General features: G+C 59.7%; 1 protein-coding gene across 2 annotated transcripts in view; it reads right to left on the reverse strand.

Moving 5' to 3' along the window:
* Nucleotides 1–18143, reverse strand: part of Appl2 (adaptor protein, phosphotyrosine interacting with PH domain and leucine zipper 2) — a 38074-nt gene that overhangs the window by 7344 nt on the left and 12587 nt on the right. The window contains exons 4-16 of one of the 2 annotated variants that reach the window (XM_004844815.3): nt 18001–18072; nt 14292–14379; nt 11863–11904; nt 11707–11765; nt 10893–11039; nt 7706–7788; nt 6476–6634; nt 5231–5419; nt 4605–4647; nt 4468–4524; nt 4303–4391; nt 184–342; nt 27–79 (exon numbers count right to left, since the gene is read on the reverse strand). In XM_004844815.3, the coding sequence (XP_004844872.1) occupies nt 27–79; nt 184–342; nt 4303–4391; nt 4468–4524; nt 4605–4647; nt 5231–5419; nt 6476–6634; nt 7706–7788; nt 10893–11039; nt 11707–11765; nt 11863–11904; nt 14292–14379; nt 18001–18072 (1240 nt within the window). The remainder of the gene's footprint in view (nt 1–26; nt 80–183; nt 343–4302; nt 4392–4467; nt 4525–4604; nt 4648–5230; nt 5420–6475; nt 6635–7705; nt 7789–10892; nt 11040–11706; nt 11766–11862; nt 11905–14291; nt 14380–18000; nt 18073–18143) is intronic. The other variant, XM_013072253.3, reaches the window with a different exon arrangement.

Raw genomic sequence — 18143 nt, forward strand, 5'->3', positions numbered from 1 at the left:
GGAAGGGTACCAAGCTGGCCACTCACCTTCTACCTCTGGAAACGAGTCGTCCTCACTCTCACCGAAAGGGTTGGTCCGCCTGGGGGAACAGCAGGAGGACTCTCAGCATGGCAGGTCTCCGGTGGCGGCGAACCCACAAATCGACTTCCCTTTCTCGTGCACCCTCCCTGGACTGGGCCCCACCTGCTGCCTCTGTTCTGATCGAGGAATTCTGTAGCAGGAAGCATGATGTCAAACTGAATTGGCGTCCCGGGTGTGATCAGCTCTTCGGCTTCAGGAACCTCAGCTGCTGCCCTGGGGACAGTCTTGTCATTCTCTAGCTCCGGGTTCTTCAGGTTCTGGCTGGAGTGTAACATAGGAGGGGAAACATCACATTTAAATGTCGATGTGACTTTCACCCATGGAAATACGAGGCAGGCTTCAGAGAGCGTTGGTGTGTGTGTCCTCTGCTGAGCCTTGGCTGTCCCCACTGCTCCCTGCTTGGTGTTCGAGCTGTCAGCACCTGTCACGCCTCACGCCAGCCCGGTGACTCTCCCTGGGAGACAGGCTTTTACACGCAGGCCATGGCCAAGCCGCATTCATTACCTGACGGTAACGACTGGCAGTCTCCGGGCACTCAACAGCATTGTCCGGAAGAAGAAACATCCCGGCCTCGCGCTCATCAGAATCCAGCCCTGATCTCCCGAAATCCCCCTTTAACGCCCCCTCCACTGGGCTACACCTCCAGCCCAACTCTGCCGCTGCCAGCTGCAACACCCACTCGGCCCCTCCTCTGACGGCTGCGGCTTCCCAGTGGGTCAGACACCTGCGCCGTGTGCCCGGGACCTGAGCCCTCTCCCCGGCCGCTGAACGCAGCTGCGCGGGTGGCACCGTGACCGGCCAGGTCTGCCGGTGTCAGAGCTGCAGTTAACCTCGCACCTCTTGCACCTCTGCTCTCCGGCCAGCAGGGAAGCGCCTTCAAGGGCAAAGAATACTGCAGCACTTTGCTTCTCTCATTGTGTGGACGATACAGTGCCCTCGGTTATCTTTCTGTGCATCGGGTATTTTACGTCAATCCACTCATGTTTCTCAAACAGGTCAGTAACAACGTACTGCCTGAGACAGCTATGTGACAGGGTCCCCAAACGGGGCACAGAAGCAGGGTGTGCAGGCTTGGAGGCCGGCTCTGCAAGGAGAACACTTGGGCAAGCCGCAGTTTAAGCTCCCCGTAAGAGAGGGAAGCTGGCCGCTGGGGGCCTCCGTGAGCCACCTGGATGGATGGAGGAGGTGGCCGCAGCCTCACTGCTGTGGCCTCACTACAGACCCGCTGTCCTACAGACGGCTGGGATGGAAGCTCGGAGGGAGGACGACAGCAGAGGGGCGACCCAGTCGAGGCGGTGCGGGCCGGCCTGCTGAAGACCCTACTCCCGACTCGGGCAGGGGCTGAGCTCGCCCTTCGTCTAGGGAGCCGCTGAGTGCTCTGAATGGAGAGACATGAGGCTGGTCACCTGCGACTCACGTCCCGGCCCCGGCAACCCTGCTGTCACCGCCCAGGGGCCATTCTCGGCTCTTCCCTGGGTTTCCACTGGCGCCAGGTGCGCAGGTGTTGCTCCTACCCCTGCCGGCCTCTGCTCCAGATGCTGGGGCCCCTCAGGAGCCCAGCCCGGCCCGTCCTCAGCCTGCTGCACTCCCGGCTCATCCACTGCCCAGGCGCTGGCCCTGTGCACGGGGCCTGCATGTCAGCCGGGGTGGTTCACAGGCCTCAGCCCCTGCACCTGGTCTCCTGGCTGAGCCGGATGGCTGCCCTTCCCTCGCACCTCACAGTCCCGGTCCTAAGGCCCCTGGCCCCTCTAGGCTGAATCCAGATCCAGACTTCTCCTCTGCCCTCGCCCAGCCCGAGGTGCTCTAGACGTGGGGGTCGCCTCTCCCTGCGCCCCACGGCCCCTGCCCCTGAGCGTGGCCTGGCCCGGCCCTGCTGGTTGTCGCACACAGCTGCTGAGCTCTTTCACGCCCTGTCAGGCTTGCGCCACCTCTGGTCACTGCGGCAAAGGTGACCCCAGCCAGGTCCGGCCCGGGCTCCTCTGTTCCCCACGCCAGCACCCTGGCCACTGGCTCACAGTGCCTCTCCTGTCATACCCGAGGACGAGTTTCCCTTTCGCCTGCCTTCCCACGGGAGGGTTCATCCTTAGCCCAGGTTGGCAGCACAGTGACCGCTGGACATGGCCGAGCAGCGGACACGCGAAGGCCAGTGTAGGCAGAGGAAGAGGCGCAGACTTGCTGCCAGTGAGGACAGTTGGTTCTCAGCAGGCCCCCGGGGCCGGCCCTAAGGCAGTCTCCTCCTGGCGGCCACATCCATCCCCTTCTCAGGTGCTGGGCGCCACCCCCGCCCGATGCTTTCTGTCCCTCTATGAAGTCCATCCTGCCTAAGAACGCGATTTATTCTAGAAAGGGAGAAAAGTCCGTTTCTGGCCAAATCTCAGTGGCAAGTTAGGGCTTTTTAGGAGACCAGCTGCGTCTTCTGCTGCACGGCCCACCCTCGGCCCCTTGAGAGCTGAGGGGCTTGGAGGCCGCCCTGAGGAGAGGGCGCCAAGCGTCCGCCTCAGTCTCGGGGTCTCTACATCTTACAGGTGGGACACGGCCACCCCGCCGTGGGTCTGGATTTCCGCTTCCCGTCTGGGTGCTTTTTCAGCCACCACTGTGCATGCTGTGACTTGACTGCACTCAGCTGTCCTGGCCTCGATGCCGTGTGGTTTTTATCACCAGGTTCTCGTGCTCGGTCTCACAACCAGGCCCAGGCGACCTTCTGCCGAGTCCTCCTGCTGCTGTGCCCCCACTGGCCCTCAGTTTATGCTGTGTCATCCACGACCGTCTTCCTGGGCCAGGTGATGGCTGTCACTCCTCTGAAGCTCTAACCCTGAGCAGGGCGCCAGGCTCTCAGCCAGAGCCCAGCCTGTCTTCTGGCCTCCTCGGGGGCCCAGGGTGGGGCACCACCCTGGGAGCTATGTGACCCCGAGATCCCGGCGACGCCTGCCAGTCACAAGGTGGCAGGGGACCCTCCTCCCATGCCGCTGAACATGGACACCAAATGGTGCCATAATGCCAGCGGCCTATGATGCCATGATTTCACTGGCGTGAAAACTAACACGCCCTCTGCCACCTCCTCAGCCTCGGGCAGACTCCCTGGGCTGACTCTCCTGGGACTCCGAGACAAACCTGGAAGCAGGGCTGGAACAGCGAGGCGGCTGTTTGCATGGAAACGCCCCCTGCTAATGAAGTGGGCGAGGGGGAGCTGACCTAAATACTCAACACTGACAGGAAGTGATGGAATCGTGGAGTTATTCTAAGAAACAACTATGAACAATGCAGAAATACAGTGGACCCTTGACTTTACGAACTCAATTCATTCCTGAGGGCTGGTTGTAACTCAAGTTGGTCAATGAAGGCTCAGGCTCCTCTACACAGCCTTCAAAGTCTCTCTCCTGTGCAGAGGCAGATCTCAGTGTCCTCAGGGAGACACTGGCCCAGGATTTCTCAGCCCCACACAGGAGAGGATGCTGTCATGTTCCTTCCAGAACTCTTTAAGGGTTAAATTTGTGTCTGAGACCATCTAGAAGCACAAGCAGCCAGCATTCGGTTCGTAACTCCAGACTTTGGTCATAAGTTAAAACTAAAATTCTGGGCATAACCCAAACTGTTTGTATGTCAGTCTGGCTATAACTCGAGGGTCCATTGTATTTAAAGTGTATATGTAAAAATAAAAGTAAATGCACATGAAAATATCAGCACTTTGCAGAGCACACCTGGGCAGTAACATGGACACATAAAAGATGATTTTCTTATTAAAAAAAAAAAAACACCAAAATTCTTTTACAGGTGTGGCAGTGGATGCTTGTTATCCCAACACTTAAAGAGGCTGAGGCAGGAGAATCACCTGGGCATTCGAGCTGGGGAATGGAGCTCAGTGGCAGAGTGCCCCTGGGTTCCATCCCAGAGTACACATTTTTTGTTTACGGTGCTCTGCCAATGCTCACAAAAAATGTGGGGAGAGCTCCTGCCTGGGGGGACCCTGGACTCATGTCTCACTGGCTCTGATGCAGGAGTGGCCTGAGGGAAAGGCCAGGGACGCCGGAATCAGGCAGGCTTGAATCCTGGTCCCGCCACTTAGCTGTGGTGTGGACCCTGCATGAAACATTCGCCTCTCCTGGCCCACGTGGCCTCTGCTGGGAGCTAGACAGCCTCGGCGGGGCCGGAGGGGCCGGTGACAACGCCCGTGGTCAAGGCCCTGACAGACCCCAAGGCTGGTTCCCTCTGCCCTCCGCTTACCTGGGGCTGGAGCTTTCCTGCTTCTTCCCCAGACTCGTGATGGGAGTCACCGCCTGCAGAGCCGTCTGGTTCAGCCTGATGGCCACGGCCTGGAAGCCAGGGGACACTGCTCAGTGGGTGGGGACGGGCAGGGCACGGGGAGAGGGGGGCACGGCCGCTCCTTACCTCTGGGTCCTCCGTCAGGTAGATCTGCCTGGAGATGTTGTTGATGGCGCAGATCCACTGTGGGGGAAGAGAAGCCCTGAGCCCTGCATCACCGCTGCCCGGGAGGAAGGCGAGACAGCAGGCAGGGCACTAGTTACCTCCTCATTCTCCTTCCTGCTCTCGGCCTGGAGGATTATTCCCCTGGAACAAAGCAAGTCCAAGTCAGGGCCGCAGCTCTCAGACTGGGCGTACTCAGCACCAGCTGACAGCGCGGGTCCTAGAAGATGCTCAGCGCCTTCCCACGTAAGCGAGAAGGCTGCTGAGCCCAAGTCTGACTCCAAGTGGGGAACACATCCTGTCGCCCCGCCGGCTCCACCCACATCCGGGCACCAGCCTGTTTCTAAGCACTGCGAAGTCTGTAAGTGGAGGCCTAGGCCCGGGTGGGTGACAGCAGCATCCCCCCAGCCTCTGCTCCGTCCTTTGGTCCTCTCATTGGTGGCACGTGGGCAACAGACCTCATCCCTGTTTTGTACGTGAGGGGCTGGGACCAGAGCTGGAACTGCACAGGGCCGCAACTAGGACCCGAGGAGGAGGGGCGCGCTGACAGCCTGGGGAGGAGATGCCCCACCGTCTGTGCCCCGAGACAGCAGGCCGGCCCTCCTCCGAAGGCGCAAACAGACCTCACCAGGCGTGGCCCCGCAGGAGCCCGAGATCCAAAGGTCACCGTCCCTAAAGGCCCCCAAGCCCACAGTGGCCCGTGGCTGGGGGCAACCCGGAGGCTTACGATTTCCCGTTGGGGGCCGTGATCTGGAAGCAGTAGCGCCGGTCCTCGCAGTCCACCGCCATCACCGAGCAGTTGTCCAGGTCCTGGATGAGCCCCCCAGCCACGGCGCCCCGGGGCTGGCACAGGAGGTTCCCGCCTTGGGTGAAGAAGTAGAGCCGCTCCCAGCTGGTGCTCACCAGCCCCGTTTTGCTGTGGGAATGGAGTGCAAGAGCCATCAGCACCAGGAAGCGCGGGCCTCTGTGCCCACCACGGGCTGCATGCTGAGAGCCAGGGGCCTGAATGATCCAGACGCTGTGGGCACTGCCCCCGGGCAGTGCCCGCCCCAGGCCCAATATCGGGCACGTGAGCAGGACAGCCCTGCGGCACCTCAGCCCACAGACAGCCCAGGCGCCCCCTGTCCCGGGGCCCCCACCAGCCTGGACTGTGGTCTTCTGGGAGATCATTCTGCCTAGGGGAGGAAAAGGGAGGCCCTGGGCAAGGAACACAGGACTTGCGGAGTTTTTATCCATACAGAACTAAGGGGACACTTGGCTCATGATATCCAAGGTCCACGGGCACGGCTCTGCCTGCAGGAAAGAGCTGCAGATCCTCTGCAGATGTCCCCCGCAGGGGACAGCAGACACAGCCACGCAACTCTGCACCGCCCAGGAGGAGCTGTGTGTAGGGTGCTGGGGGTCCTCACTGCCCAGGGAATTCCTAAAGATGGCAACAGCTGAGACTGGAAAGCTTCCGCCCTGCCAAGATGACCGAGTTCACTCCTGTGACAACACTGTCTGAGGCAGGGGTGGCTGCTGGAGTGAGGGATCTGGGCTCGGCCTGGCCAGAGAGCCTGACGACCCCACACACCCTGGTGTCATGTGTCTGCTCCGCCCTTCAGTGTTCAATGCCCGATGCCACCTGCATGGACCACAGGCTGCCCAGCCTCGTGTGCCCACCCAGAGCTCTGTCCAGCTGGCTAGGCCCTGGCCTGGGACAGTAACTCAAAGGACCCAGACGACAGCAACTGAGAGCCGTCCATTTACAAATGGCCTCAGCGGTGAGAGAGGGGAGCGTCCTGAGCCCTGGGGCCGGGTTCTGGCTCACAGCTGTTTCCTGCCCTGTCTCTCCCTGCACCCAGTCAGGTGCCTCCTGTGGCTGGGTGGGGGTGCTGGGGTTCCAGTTGTCCTCACCCAGCATCCCCGCCCACCCTTGGGCGGACGGGCACATCCTGGGAACAGGGCGTGAAGAGGCAGGCACTGCACTCACTTTCTCAGATTAAGGTACCCGGCCTTCTGGATGAGGTTCCGGTTGATCTCGGGGGCGGCCACATCGAAGTCTGGGGTGTACACAGACTCATCCACAGACAGCAGCTCCTGCTGCGACACCCGCATCTTCTCCGCTTCGGCCTCCAGCTCCACCTGGATGCTTCCGACAGAAGGTGACAGGTCTGTCACTGGTCCTGGGCCAACTCCGCACCGCTAGGAAGCAGGTGGCAGGGCCCTCATCACGCCGAAGCTGCCTGCCTTGCAGACAGAGCCGTCAGCTCTGCGCCGGCTAACTCACAGGCTCCAGCTGTGCCATCCCCCACTGCCCAGGTTGGGGTGCCCAGCTGTAACCCCAGCACTTGGGAGGCCGAGGCACGAGAACATTTGAGGCCAGCGTGGGCTACACAGTGAGTTCAAGCCCAGCCTGAAGACACGAGACCTTGTCTCAAAAAAAAAACACGAACAAAAGAATGAATCCCGCCATGGCGTGCCCGAACCCAGGTCACCTTCAGGCTGGCAGGAGGGTCCATGTGCAGTGCCAGAGCTCCAGGGTTCAGGAGAAGCCTGGTGAGCCCAGCCCAGGAGGGCAGGGGCAGGACAGAGTGGGCACAAAGTGGCACCAAGGCACAGCAAGGGAGCCAAGGGCAGTGCTTTACATCGATGCTGACCACGAGGCACCCGCTGGCCAGGGCCACCCACAGGGTAACCGATGCCCTCGGTGCTGAGCTGTGCCCTGGCGTCTGTGTGCGCATGCGCCAAGGCCGGGAACGCGGAAGTTGGAGCTTCTGCCCTTCCGCCCACAGCGAGGCCCTGCCAGGCTCGGGCCCAGCCTGGCCAAGGTAGGTTATCACGTCCCGGGCATGGCCCACCTGTGAGAGCAGGCACACTGGGGAGGCCACGTTCCTCCTCCACTGTGCTGGGAGGACCAGGGTCGTGACATTAAGATCAGAAGCCAGCAAACCCAGTGTTTCTGCATGAGCCTCAGGACTGTCCATCCATCCATCCATTCATTCATTCATTCATTTGACACAGGGTCTCCCCGAATAGTTCAGGCTGGCCTTGAACTCACGATGTGACCCAGGCTGGCCTCAAACAGCGATCCTCCTGTCTCAGCCCCTGAGTGCTGGGATCACAGGTGTGTGCCACCACTTCAGGTGAGGACCATACCCTGAGATTCGGGTTCAGCAAGGAGGGCAGCAGGCACACAGGGCTGCACCGAGGGCCACGTTACCTTTGAACCATGTCTGTTGCAGAGGAGAGGAAGCTGTCCATGCTCCTGGAAAACATCTCTGCGCCCTTCTTAAAAAAGTGAATCTGAAAAGCAATGGCGAAACCCTAAAAGCATCCTGGGAAGGGGACCACTGGGGTCCCTAAAGGTGGCCCGTGTGGTGTGTGTCCTTGTTGCTAGCAGCTCTCTACAGAGCCTGCACACACGGGGTGACCAAGTCCCAGGTCCAAGGGGACACCGCCGTCCTGCTGAAAGGGGAAGGGCTGAGGCGAGGCAGCCTGAGACCGGGCCTGGGGCTGCAGCCACCCGGGAAATGACCAGCAGCAGTGACTTCCTGTCTCTAGCACCAGGCAGGTGTGTGGCACATCACACATTCTCCCACCCAGCAAGGGACGCCCTGCCCTGATGGCCATCACGTGACCACACACTCTGGAGCTGTGCACAGCAGTGAACTGAGGAGGGTGTGGATGGGGACTCGGCTGGGCGCTCCCTGCACAGGGAACTGGGCCAAAGGCCTTCAAAGGCCTCTCTGCATGGTGACACAGTGCGAAGGGATCATGTGCAGAGGGCAGCGGCCTCCAGGACTTGGGGACCATGCGGTTTGAAACTGGACCTGTAGCTGCTGACTCTGGTACCGAGGGAAGGGACCCTGCCTCCCTCCCTCGCCTCCTGTAAGACTCCCCCTTCCCAGAAGCCTGGGGGCCCAGCACAGCCTGCCTGATAGCACACAGGAAGAGGGGACAAGAACACTTCCGGTACCACTGACGTCCTCGGCCAAACTCTGAGAAGCTCAGCTTCCCACTCTTCTCTGGCCACAGCCTCAGAAAGCCTGGACACGATGTTGGCACTGCTGTGCGTGACAAGCCTGCCAATGGGTGGGAGGTCACCGAGACAGACAGCAAACTCAGCGGACACTCATGCTGCTGCACCCTGCCTGGATCCGGAAGTGCACCTTGCTCCGGGTGGGGGCGCAGATATGGGGCTCACCCCGAGGCCAGAGGCACAGTCAGCAGGGCTGGCTTCCTCCTCCCGACACCTCGGGAAGGCGTGGATGCCAGGGTCCTCAGTTACACGGCAAAAGCAGCCGATGGCCATGCAGGGCGAGTCCTGGCCCGTGACCTCTGAATCATACAGAGATCACCGCTGCCCTGCACTGCCAAATGTCAGTGATGCTCATCACTTCAGTGAGCGTCCCAGGCTGTCTCCCTCCCCGGACCCTCTTCTCTAGAGTTTGTCCTGCATGGGTCTGGGCTTCTGCTCCTCAGGGCAGGGGCTCGCCTGACCCCTAGGGAAATCTGATGAAAGGAAGGAAAGGCACGGGCCTCTGCACCTCATCACCTGGCGCTGACCTACTCCAAGCGACACTGGAGTTCACTCTCTGTGCTCCAAGCCCAGACACAAACTACCCGGCCTCAGCTTGTGGGTGTCAAGACTGAGTCAGGTGCAGCTGAAAACCTGTCTAACGAGGGCCACAGAGGGCGGGGCTGGGTCAGCACCCCTCCCTGGGGTGGGTGGTGCCGAGCACCCTGAGTCAGTCTCTGCCCAGCCAGAAAGGTGGGGGCCTAGTACACCTCGACCTCTAAGGGCCAGGAGGAGGGGAGCAAACACTCCGCCCCCTCCACAAGACTCCGTGTTTGGCAACCCTCTCTAAGAAATGGACTGCAGTTTTCAGCAGGATTTAAATACTCCACAGGGGAAGGGACTAACTGGTCCTGTGTCTTGAAATCCTGACACTTTTTACAGGAAAAACAGAATGCACCATCCTCAGTCCTCCAAGCGGATGTGCCTGCCACCCAGCAAGGACAGTGCCTCATGGGTCCCGAGCGAGGTCTGCTCTTCTCTCCCTGTGGCCAGCCAGCAGCACTGGCTTGGAAAGACTGGGCTGGGACAAGTGGCATAGTCCTTGGCAGCAAGATGGAGCCGGCTGGCCACCAGCCTGTCCCCTGGGCCTGTGAGGTCCCTCCTCCCAGCAGCCACTCTGGGCACCGACTGCTCACCCTGCAGCCTTTTGGCTTCTGGGACAGTAAATCCTGCTCCCTCCCTGGCCTGGCCAAGAGGCAGGGACTGTCGACCCAGGGACGGCACCCACGACAGGAGGAATTAACAAACACAGCACTGTTCTGTAGCAAAGCCAGGTGCCCTCCAGGTCGGGGTGCAAGCCAGTAGCAAAGAAGAACGGGCACCAGTGCAGTGCCGGTCCCAGGTGCCCACCTCAAGGATGCTCATGGCTCCCGAGGGTTCAGTCCAGTTTCATTCAGGTGACTCAGAAGAGTCACATGGCTCTGTTTAAATGTCCCCTCCGGGGCACAAGCTGACGTCAGCCAGCGCCCCACAAACCATGCAGCTCCCATATCCAGAGAGCTGGGTGCAGATGCTTGAAGACCCGCTCTGTGCCCCTTTTCCCTGGTGGAAGTGATGTGTTTCTTTTGACATATTTTACTAATATGTTATAAAAGTAAAATGTTTGTATGTCAGCTATAAAAAGTGGCAATTTCATTTTTATCAACACTTTACTTCCTCACATCCCCTTCCGTTCCTAGATCGCCCAGTGAGAGAAGGCTCCGGGCTGTTTCTCATGTGCCAAGTGCAACTTTGAAGTCAGCAATACGGGGCAAAAACAGGGGAGGGTGGGGCCACCAGCCTGACAGCCCCAGCTAGCCCCGGCCACCTCCCTGTGCCCTCACAGTGGGGCCTCCCTGACTCGCTCCTTAGGCCGCCAAGTCGGCAGGAGGAAGCCGAGATTCTCTGCTCTCTCAACGGCACTGGTGACACTGTCCAGGGCAGCAGAGGTGAGACACTGGCCCTAACTCAGGGATGCAGGGTGGATGGCGACTCCTGAGGGTGGCCCTGACCACACACCCAGAGTACACAGTGCCACACAGCCCGGGGTCCATGCCGCTCTCCCAGCCTGAGCCCCCACCTGCTTCTGGAGCACTGGACCAGACCTGGCTTTCATGTGGCTCAGAGACGAAGGATCACACGGGTTCCTCCCAAGGAAGCCTGGGATGCAACCATTGCTTCTTGAGCACACGACCTTACACGGCCAGCTAGAAGGCGTGGCCGAGATACCCTGGCCGAGACAGTCCAGCCAAGGTGGCGCAGCCTGGCTGGACGCTCCCCAGAGTGCTGAGCCCCAGGAAGCATCTGCTTTGCTCAGCTCCTCCCAGGGGCCGACACATTCCCTCCCTACCTGCTCACGGGCGAAGCCTATCATGGGCTCCATCATGGCCATCTGCTTCCGGTACTGCAGCGCGTTGAGGGCACAGTAGTACTGCAGGGACGACAGGTGCTGCTTCTGCCGCGCAGCTGCCACCTCCTTCCTGACCTCGGCCTTCACCTGATTCAGAGTGAGGGAAAACTTCAGGCTGTGTGCTGTGTGACCGTTCCGTAGCAGCACGTGACCTGACACACTTGGATAGCCGTTAGGGCCAGTTTTGTAAGAAACACAGTAACACTTGATAAGGTTCCATCTCAACATTAAAGAAGGTCCCAACCAAAAATCCAAGCTCCCAGAGCAACAGCAGCTCCGAGCCCGTGAGGCCGAACCGAGGGGAAGCCAACAGCTTCCTGGTGGCAGTAATAGCACAGCACTGCTCCAGGAGAGCCCCGGGCAGCCGCTGAGAGCCAAACACGGGGTTCACTGGCAAGACTGCAGGGTGGGGGAATGGTTAGGTTCAGGGAAACCTCGGGACAGAAGTAACAGTTCTCTGCACGAAGACACTCACTCTCCTCTATCTCGGCCAAACAGCCGGAAATCAGGGGCTGAAGAATCAGAGCAGACCCAGAGCCGAGCACCAGGCGGCTGCTAAGGTCCCTGTGGGACTGTCATTTCACGGGGTTCCCGAGCTGCATTCAATAAATCAGGCTGGAAGTCAGGATAGAGAAGCGAAGGCCTCCTGAGAGCCAGAATAATTCTGAGAGGATTTAGAGGAAAAAGAAAGCAAGGCGAGACACTGAAGCCGAGCGCTCTCGGCTGGCAGCCCCGAAGGGAGGGTTATGCTCACCTTTTCGTTCTCCTTCTTTTTAGGGAGCCGGCTGTACTTTGCCATGGCAAGGTCATGATCTGAAAAGAAAAGGAGGAGGCAGGGTCCGAGAGGTGGAAAGCGAGGACTTTCACTCAGCACCACCTCCCACCCCTGCGGCAAGGAGGTGCGGCCTACCATCGCTGGCCAGTCCAAAGAGATCCTTCAGAGTGCTGACTTCTGCACAGGGGAAGAGGGAACAGCTTAGAGCAAGGAAAAAGAAACCAGTCAGCCCAGAGGCGCTCTGCTTTCCCAGACAGTGAGCGTCCACTCGGCCCAGCCCTGGCCCCTCCAGTCTCTCTGCCAGGCCTGGCCGGCAGCTGGCCCCTGCTCTCCCCTCAGGCCCGGTGCCCTGCTGCCCTGGGAGGAGCTCACATCTGGGGACGCAGGCAGAACGGTGATGGGGTTTGTCACGCAGACCTGGAGGGTAAACTTCAGCTCTGGTCCTTGGCCCCTAGTGAAGGATCTTAATCCTTCTGTACTCAGCATGGAGTCAGGACCGGAACCCAGAAGGACCGGAACACCACGGTGCTGTGCTAATGACAAACTGTGACACACCCAGCACACTCCACTTGCAACAAGCCAGATCCCACACACATCACCCAATGGTGCGATACCTGTCCTGCATAAAGATGGCTCAATAAGCCAAAGACAACAAGGTCACTGACAGCAATAAATGACCAAGATTAAAAATGTGAAAACAGGCCGGGCACGGTGGCACACGCCTATAATCCCAGCTACTCGGGAGACTGAGGCAGGAGAATCACTTCCAGTTCAAAGCTAGCCTGGGCTGCACAGCAAGACCGTGTCTTAAAAGAAAAAAGAAGAATCACCATGTGGGGAGCGAATGATGTGTCGGTCATGCTGGCCTGAAGACAGCCCCTGTCACTATGTGCCCCCGATGCCAGCCGTGTCCCTTCAGCCAGGCCTCAGACTCACCCTGGCCCTGCCTGCAGGAGTGGGGCTGGGCGACTTCTTCCTAGCAGACATGGGGTTTGCTTGGAGACGACCCAGCGCACTCCCAGACTGCGTGTGGAGGGGCTCTTTCTCAGGAGCGCGGGGTCAGACTCCAGGTGGGACTGGGCAGGCGGTCACAAAGCCTGCGCTCCAGGGGTCTGGACTCAATCACCAGCAAGTGAGCTGCAGGGAAAAGCCCGCCTCCTGCTCCTCGAAGGCTCTGCACACCAGCCCAGGGGAGGAGATGGCAGGACTCAGCATCTTACAGAATAAACCAGGGCCGCCAAACCGGCCCAGGAGGGCTTCTGCCCATGGCCCATGCCCGGCACGGGGCTTCATCTTCAACAGGAGCCGCCAAGGCACCTGCCGCTTTTCTGCCTAGAAGCCCAGTACTGAACAGATCTGGGACTCAGGTGAAGGCTTTTTCCAGTCAGCAATTTGTTTTTCTCTGAGAGGTCTTCAAATACAGGGTTGTTTGTTTTGGGGGGGTTGTTTTTGAGACAGGGTCTCACTATGTAGTTCAAGCTGTCCTTGAACTCACTCTGTAGCTCAGGTTGGCCTCAAACTTGTGGTGATCCTCCTGCCTCAGCCTTCTGAATGCTGGGATTACAGGGGTGTGGTACTACGTCTGGCTTCAAACACAGTTCTTTATCTCTCAGTAATAAACACTGTCCAGGAAATAAAAAAGAACTGTAGGTCTAGGAGGTCTGGATTCCCTTTCCTAGTATTTTTCCAAGCCTATTAGTTCTTTTTTATATTCATTCTTTGACTACTTTCCCTTCCAAGAGATAAAATTGCTCTGACGTTTTACTCCAGCTGAGGAACTGAAAGTCTGCACGGGCTGGCCAGGCTCTTGGACGCAGTCGCAGACACCCGAGTCACCAGGGCAGGGGGGCACCTGGACGCTCGGCCACACGGAGCACCATCCAGGACCAGCCTCTCACCATGTGGGGTGGGGGCAAAAACACATTGAGCGTTTACATCTTCAAATGTTATTACAGTAAAAGGCAGGCTTGTGGATCCCCTCCAAATCTCCCTCCCTTCACACAACTCATCCCGTCGTCCTTGCCACTTCCTGCAGCAGCTCCGGAGTCCTCTCTCCTGCACTGTCCCGGCTGCCTCAGTGTCCGAAGTAGATTCAAAATGTCCCCCTTTCCTGGTCATTTTGGCTCTGGGGAAGACCCAGGAGTCACGCGGTGCCAGGTCGGTGAGTCAGGTGGAGGAGAGAGGACAATCAGGAAGTTTTTACTCGACAGAAACTGCCAGCTGCTGCGACAGTGGCAGGAGGATGGGGTGAGTTGCTAGAGGCGAGGGGAGCACTGAGGGCGATCGATGGCCCCGTGTCCTTTACTGCATGACATCTTTCCATTCAGACACTCCCTGTTTTATCACATCTCGTACTTTCCAAAGCACTCACTGTTCCCAGGACAGAGGCCTTACCAGCACCTGAAACACGCCCGGTCACTGTGTGCCTGTGTGCTCGGCTGGTGCTTACACCACAAATGCCAGGAAGCCTTCCTAGCCCCCGCCCAAAGGCCACCGTCGCCCCTCAGGACACCACAGAGTGCGCAGTCACACCCTGCCGGGAAGCCAGCGCCCAGTTCTCGTACCCGTGAGGTCCTTCTCCCGGAACTGGATGATGGGCAGGACCATGGTGTCGGCCAGCTGCTTGGCCAGCTCCGTGTGGAGAGCGTTAAGCTGGAAGAGAAAGAACTCTCCTGAGGTCAGGGGCTCGAGTCCCTGAGGGCCACACCACACTCGCTGAGGCTAACAGCTCCACCAGGCTTCCTTAGCAAAGAGAAACCTTCATAAGGAAGCACAGGACACAGGTCAGGAGGTGCCCAAGGTGAGACGCAGGCTGGGTGCGGGAACACACGCCTGTCGTCCCAGCACTCGGAGGCTGAGGCAGGAGGGTCAGAAGTTTCAGCTGAACCTGGGCAACGCGACAACTTAGCAAGACCCCATCTCTCAATTTAAAAAAACGTTGGAAATGTAGCTCACTGTGAAAGTCTTGGGTTCCATCCACAGTACCGAACCAAAAAAGAAAACAGAAAAGAAACGTCGGTTCCAACTGGCGGGGCCGGGTGACGCTTGCTCTTGCTCACGGTGTCTCCGAACCCCTTGCTGTGCGAGCCAAACCGGCTCTGTATTCTCAGGGGCCACACCCGCCCGGGAGCCGCTGCGTTTGCTGGCACCGTTTGCTGGCACCGCCGGGCCCTCAGGCTGCCGCCGCTGTCTCAGGAGGGGCCAAGGCACAGGGCAGTGCTGGCCGTGGGTCTCGGGCTCGCGGTGCCCGATGACTGCGAAGGGCAGGGGCCGTGTGGGGCGTCAGCCGTCTCATCGGTGGCTTCTCGCTTCTCCTGCTTTCTCCCGTCCACCTCCCGGGCTGACTGCAAGGGCTTCAGAGCAGGAGGCACCGTCGCCGGGTGCTACTGCAGGGCACTTCCTGTGCCGCCCTGCAAGCCAGGCGGCTCCCTCGTCCCCTCCACGTGCGGCGCGGACTCCGAGCTCCACGGCACAGCTGGGCTCTGCCCCGGGTGCTGGGGCTCAAGTCTGCGCCCTCCACACACGGCCTGGACATGGCGTCGTCCCGGGTCTTTGGGCCCCGGGGGCCTGGGTGTCAGTGGGACGTGGAGGGAGGCGACGTGTCCGGGACTTCGCTGCAGCCAAGGGGCCGTCACCCTCTGTCATGCAGCGGCTGGGCTCAATTCGCACCGCACGTGCCCGCCGGGTGTGGCCCTCCGGGGCTGCTCTGAGCCCCCAGACCCGCTGTGCTCAACTTGCGCCAATCCAGGGAGCACCCGACGGCATCGCCGCCCCCCTAAACGCCGGGGCCGTCCGTGGGGGCCCCCGAACGAAGCCAGGCCGGCCACCCCCTCCACCAGGACGGATGGATGCGGCAGCGGCGTCCGAAGCTCCCGACTGGGTGCCGTGCGCTCGGTGCCAAGTTTTCCTGGCGGTGCCACTGCTCACAGGTGACAACGCCAGCACGCAGGAGACCCGGCGGCTTTCCAGGGCCTCGAGCTTCCGCCAGCCGGAGCAAACCGCCCCGGCCACTTCCTTCCCGATCACCCCTCTAGGATCCAGGGCTGTGTCGCCGGGGGGCCTCGCTGTGGGGCTTCCGAGACGCTGCCAGGACAGAGGCTTCTCAGCACGGAGCACGGAGCACGGAGCACGGAGCCTCTGCTCGGGAGGGCAGGGCAGGGAGCCACCCCGCCTCGGCGCTGCGGGGCCCCTCGCGGCCTCTTCTCTGCGCGGCTTCTGAACGCAGGGCGGCTGACAGGAAGAGAAGCCCGGAGCGGAGCGGGGCGGGCACATCTGGGAACCCGGGCCGCGCACCCAGGTCTGCTCCAGGATGTGACCCCCAGCCACTGCTTTTGGGGAGCTGAGCCCCACAGAGTCCCCGGGACTCACGAGGACCATCTCTTCCGTTAATCACGAGCCACGTCCGTCTCTACTTGCGTTGCTTTACTCTTTAATGCCGGAGGTGAAGTATTTGTCTTGGAGGTTTTCGACCTGATCCAGGGCTGGGGAGAGGAAAGCACCTCCAGGGTCCTCTCCTCCTCCTAGGCCTAGGCCTGGGCAGCGGGCCGGACCGAGCCCCTCTCATTGCAGTCTGTGGCAGTCGCAAAGGGCCGGCGTCAGCCCCACCAGCAGTCATGGCCGCCCAGAGCCTGGTCGTCAGCGTAGACCTTCGAGGGCGTCTCAGTGACGGGGCTCTGCCGAGCGCGGCCTCCCTCAGCTCACCGCTGATGAGAAACTGTGCGTGCACGTCCTGCTCGTCTTTCTCCCAGGTCAGCACACACGTCCCAGAGCCCCAGGAGGGCTGTGCCACTGTGGCACCGTGGAAAATTTGTGCTAGGTCTCCCACTGGCTCCGGGCCAGGACCCATACGCCCTGTCCTCTCCCAGCAGCCGGGGTGCAGGGGCATCTCTTGCCCTGACACTTGGCCTTTGAGGCTGGTTCCTGGCACAGAGCTCGAGATAGCTCAGGCCCTCCCGGGGATAGGAGTGTCCCCTGTCCTAGTGAGGCAGCCCTGGGGCTCCAGGACGGCACCAGTCACCGGCATTCTCCACCTATCCAGCTCTGAGAATCTGAGGGTCTGAAGAGCTCCGATCCCCCCCAGGGAGTCCGAGGTTCGGAGCCCTGGCCTCGAAGCTGGGGCCTGAAGCTGGGCAGTCTCAGGGGACTGAACCCTGAGCCTTGGATCTCAGGTTGCACTGTAGGCAGTGTCAGAATGGGGTCACACTGGTGACCAGCGTGGCGGTGGAAACACTTGGTCGTCTTCCTACTATTCAGTGGGACAGAAGACAAAGCTCAGTAAAGACAGGGAGGGCAACTTATTTGTCCTTCTAGCTCCACACCTGGAGTCTGCTTAGTAACAGGTGGCCAGATGTTTGTTGAATGAACAGTGGCTTGCTGAACTTATTTGCTGAATGAATGAAAACACAGTCAGTATGGCTTTATATGAATGCTAGCGCCCCATTTTGTAAACTAAGTGGGACAGTGGTGTGGCGCCTGCATTTTCTCTTCTGCTTCTCTATCATGAGTTTCTACTCTGAGTACATACTGCAGACTCCTTGGAAATGGAACACTTTTACCTACTGAATTCTTCGTGTTTTGCCAGGCGCTGGTAGTATTTGAGCTCTCATGATTTTTATAATCAGGAAGTACACACGCTTCCTGTAACAATCATGGCTTTTCAAATATCCCACATGTATCCCACGATGCAGCTACAAGAAACACTGTACCAAGCCCTGATAGTGGGTGGGACAGTGGACCCCAAGAGTGTGCCCCCCGAGACACCTGGCTAATTGGGAGCCGGGTCTTGGCAGATGTAAAGAAGGGCCGTGAATGAGGTCGCCCTGAATTTTTGACTGGGCCCTAAATCCACGTCACGAGCCCTTACAGAGGAGAAGATACAGACAGGGTAAGAAAAACGCAGGGCAGGGGTGTCCGTGAGGTAGAGTCAGACGCCCGGGTGCCACCACCACTGCCCGGGCACTGTGGAGCCACCAAAAGCGGTCGAGGCCTGGAGCGTTTGGGGCGTGAGCCCACAGACCTCGCCTCCAGCACGGGGAGAGATGACACTTGTTGTGTGACTTCCTACAGCGCCCACCCTCCCGGAAGCTGAAGTCCCGGAAGCCTCGCCTGGGACAGCTTTTCCACTCAGACTTCACGCTGTTGCTCCTGGTGACACCTGAGGACACCTGCAGACATCCCGGTGTTTCCCTAGGCGTCTAGCAGCGGAGAGAGGGCCCAAATCAGGAGGAAAGTTCAACACGAGTCGGACAGCAACTTCCCATGCTGCCATCTTACCTCTTCCACCACCTTGGAGAAACAGTGGAGTGTCGAGATGACTTCTTCATCACCTTTGCCAAGGGCAAAGTTCTAAGACGAAGGATAAAGAGCCAGGCGTTACCTGAACACGGAGCTGGGCACCGAGCATCTGCCACCCAGCC

Source organism: Heterocephalus glaber, unplaced genomic scaffold, assembly GCF_053883595.1.
Source record: "Heterocephalus glaber isolate CG9 unplaced genomic scaffold, H.glaber_assembly_v1.0 deba00001572, whole genome shotgun sequence".
Lineage (NCBI taxonomy): Eukaryota > Metazoa > Chordata > Mammalia > Rodentia > Bathyergidae > Heterocephalus > Heterocephalus glaber.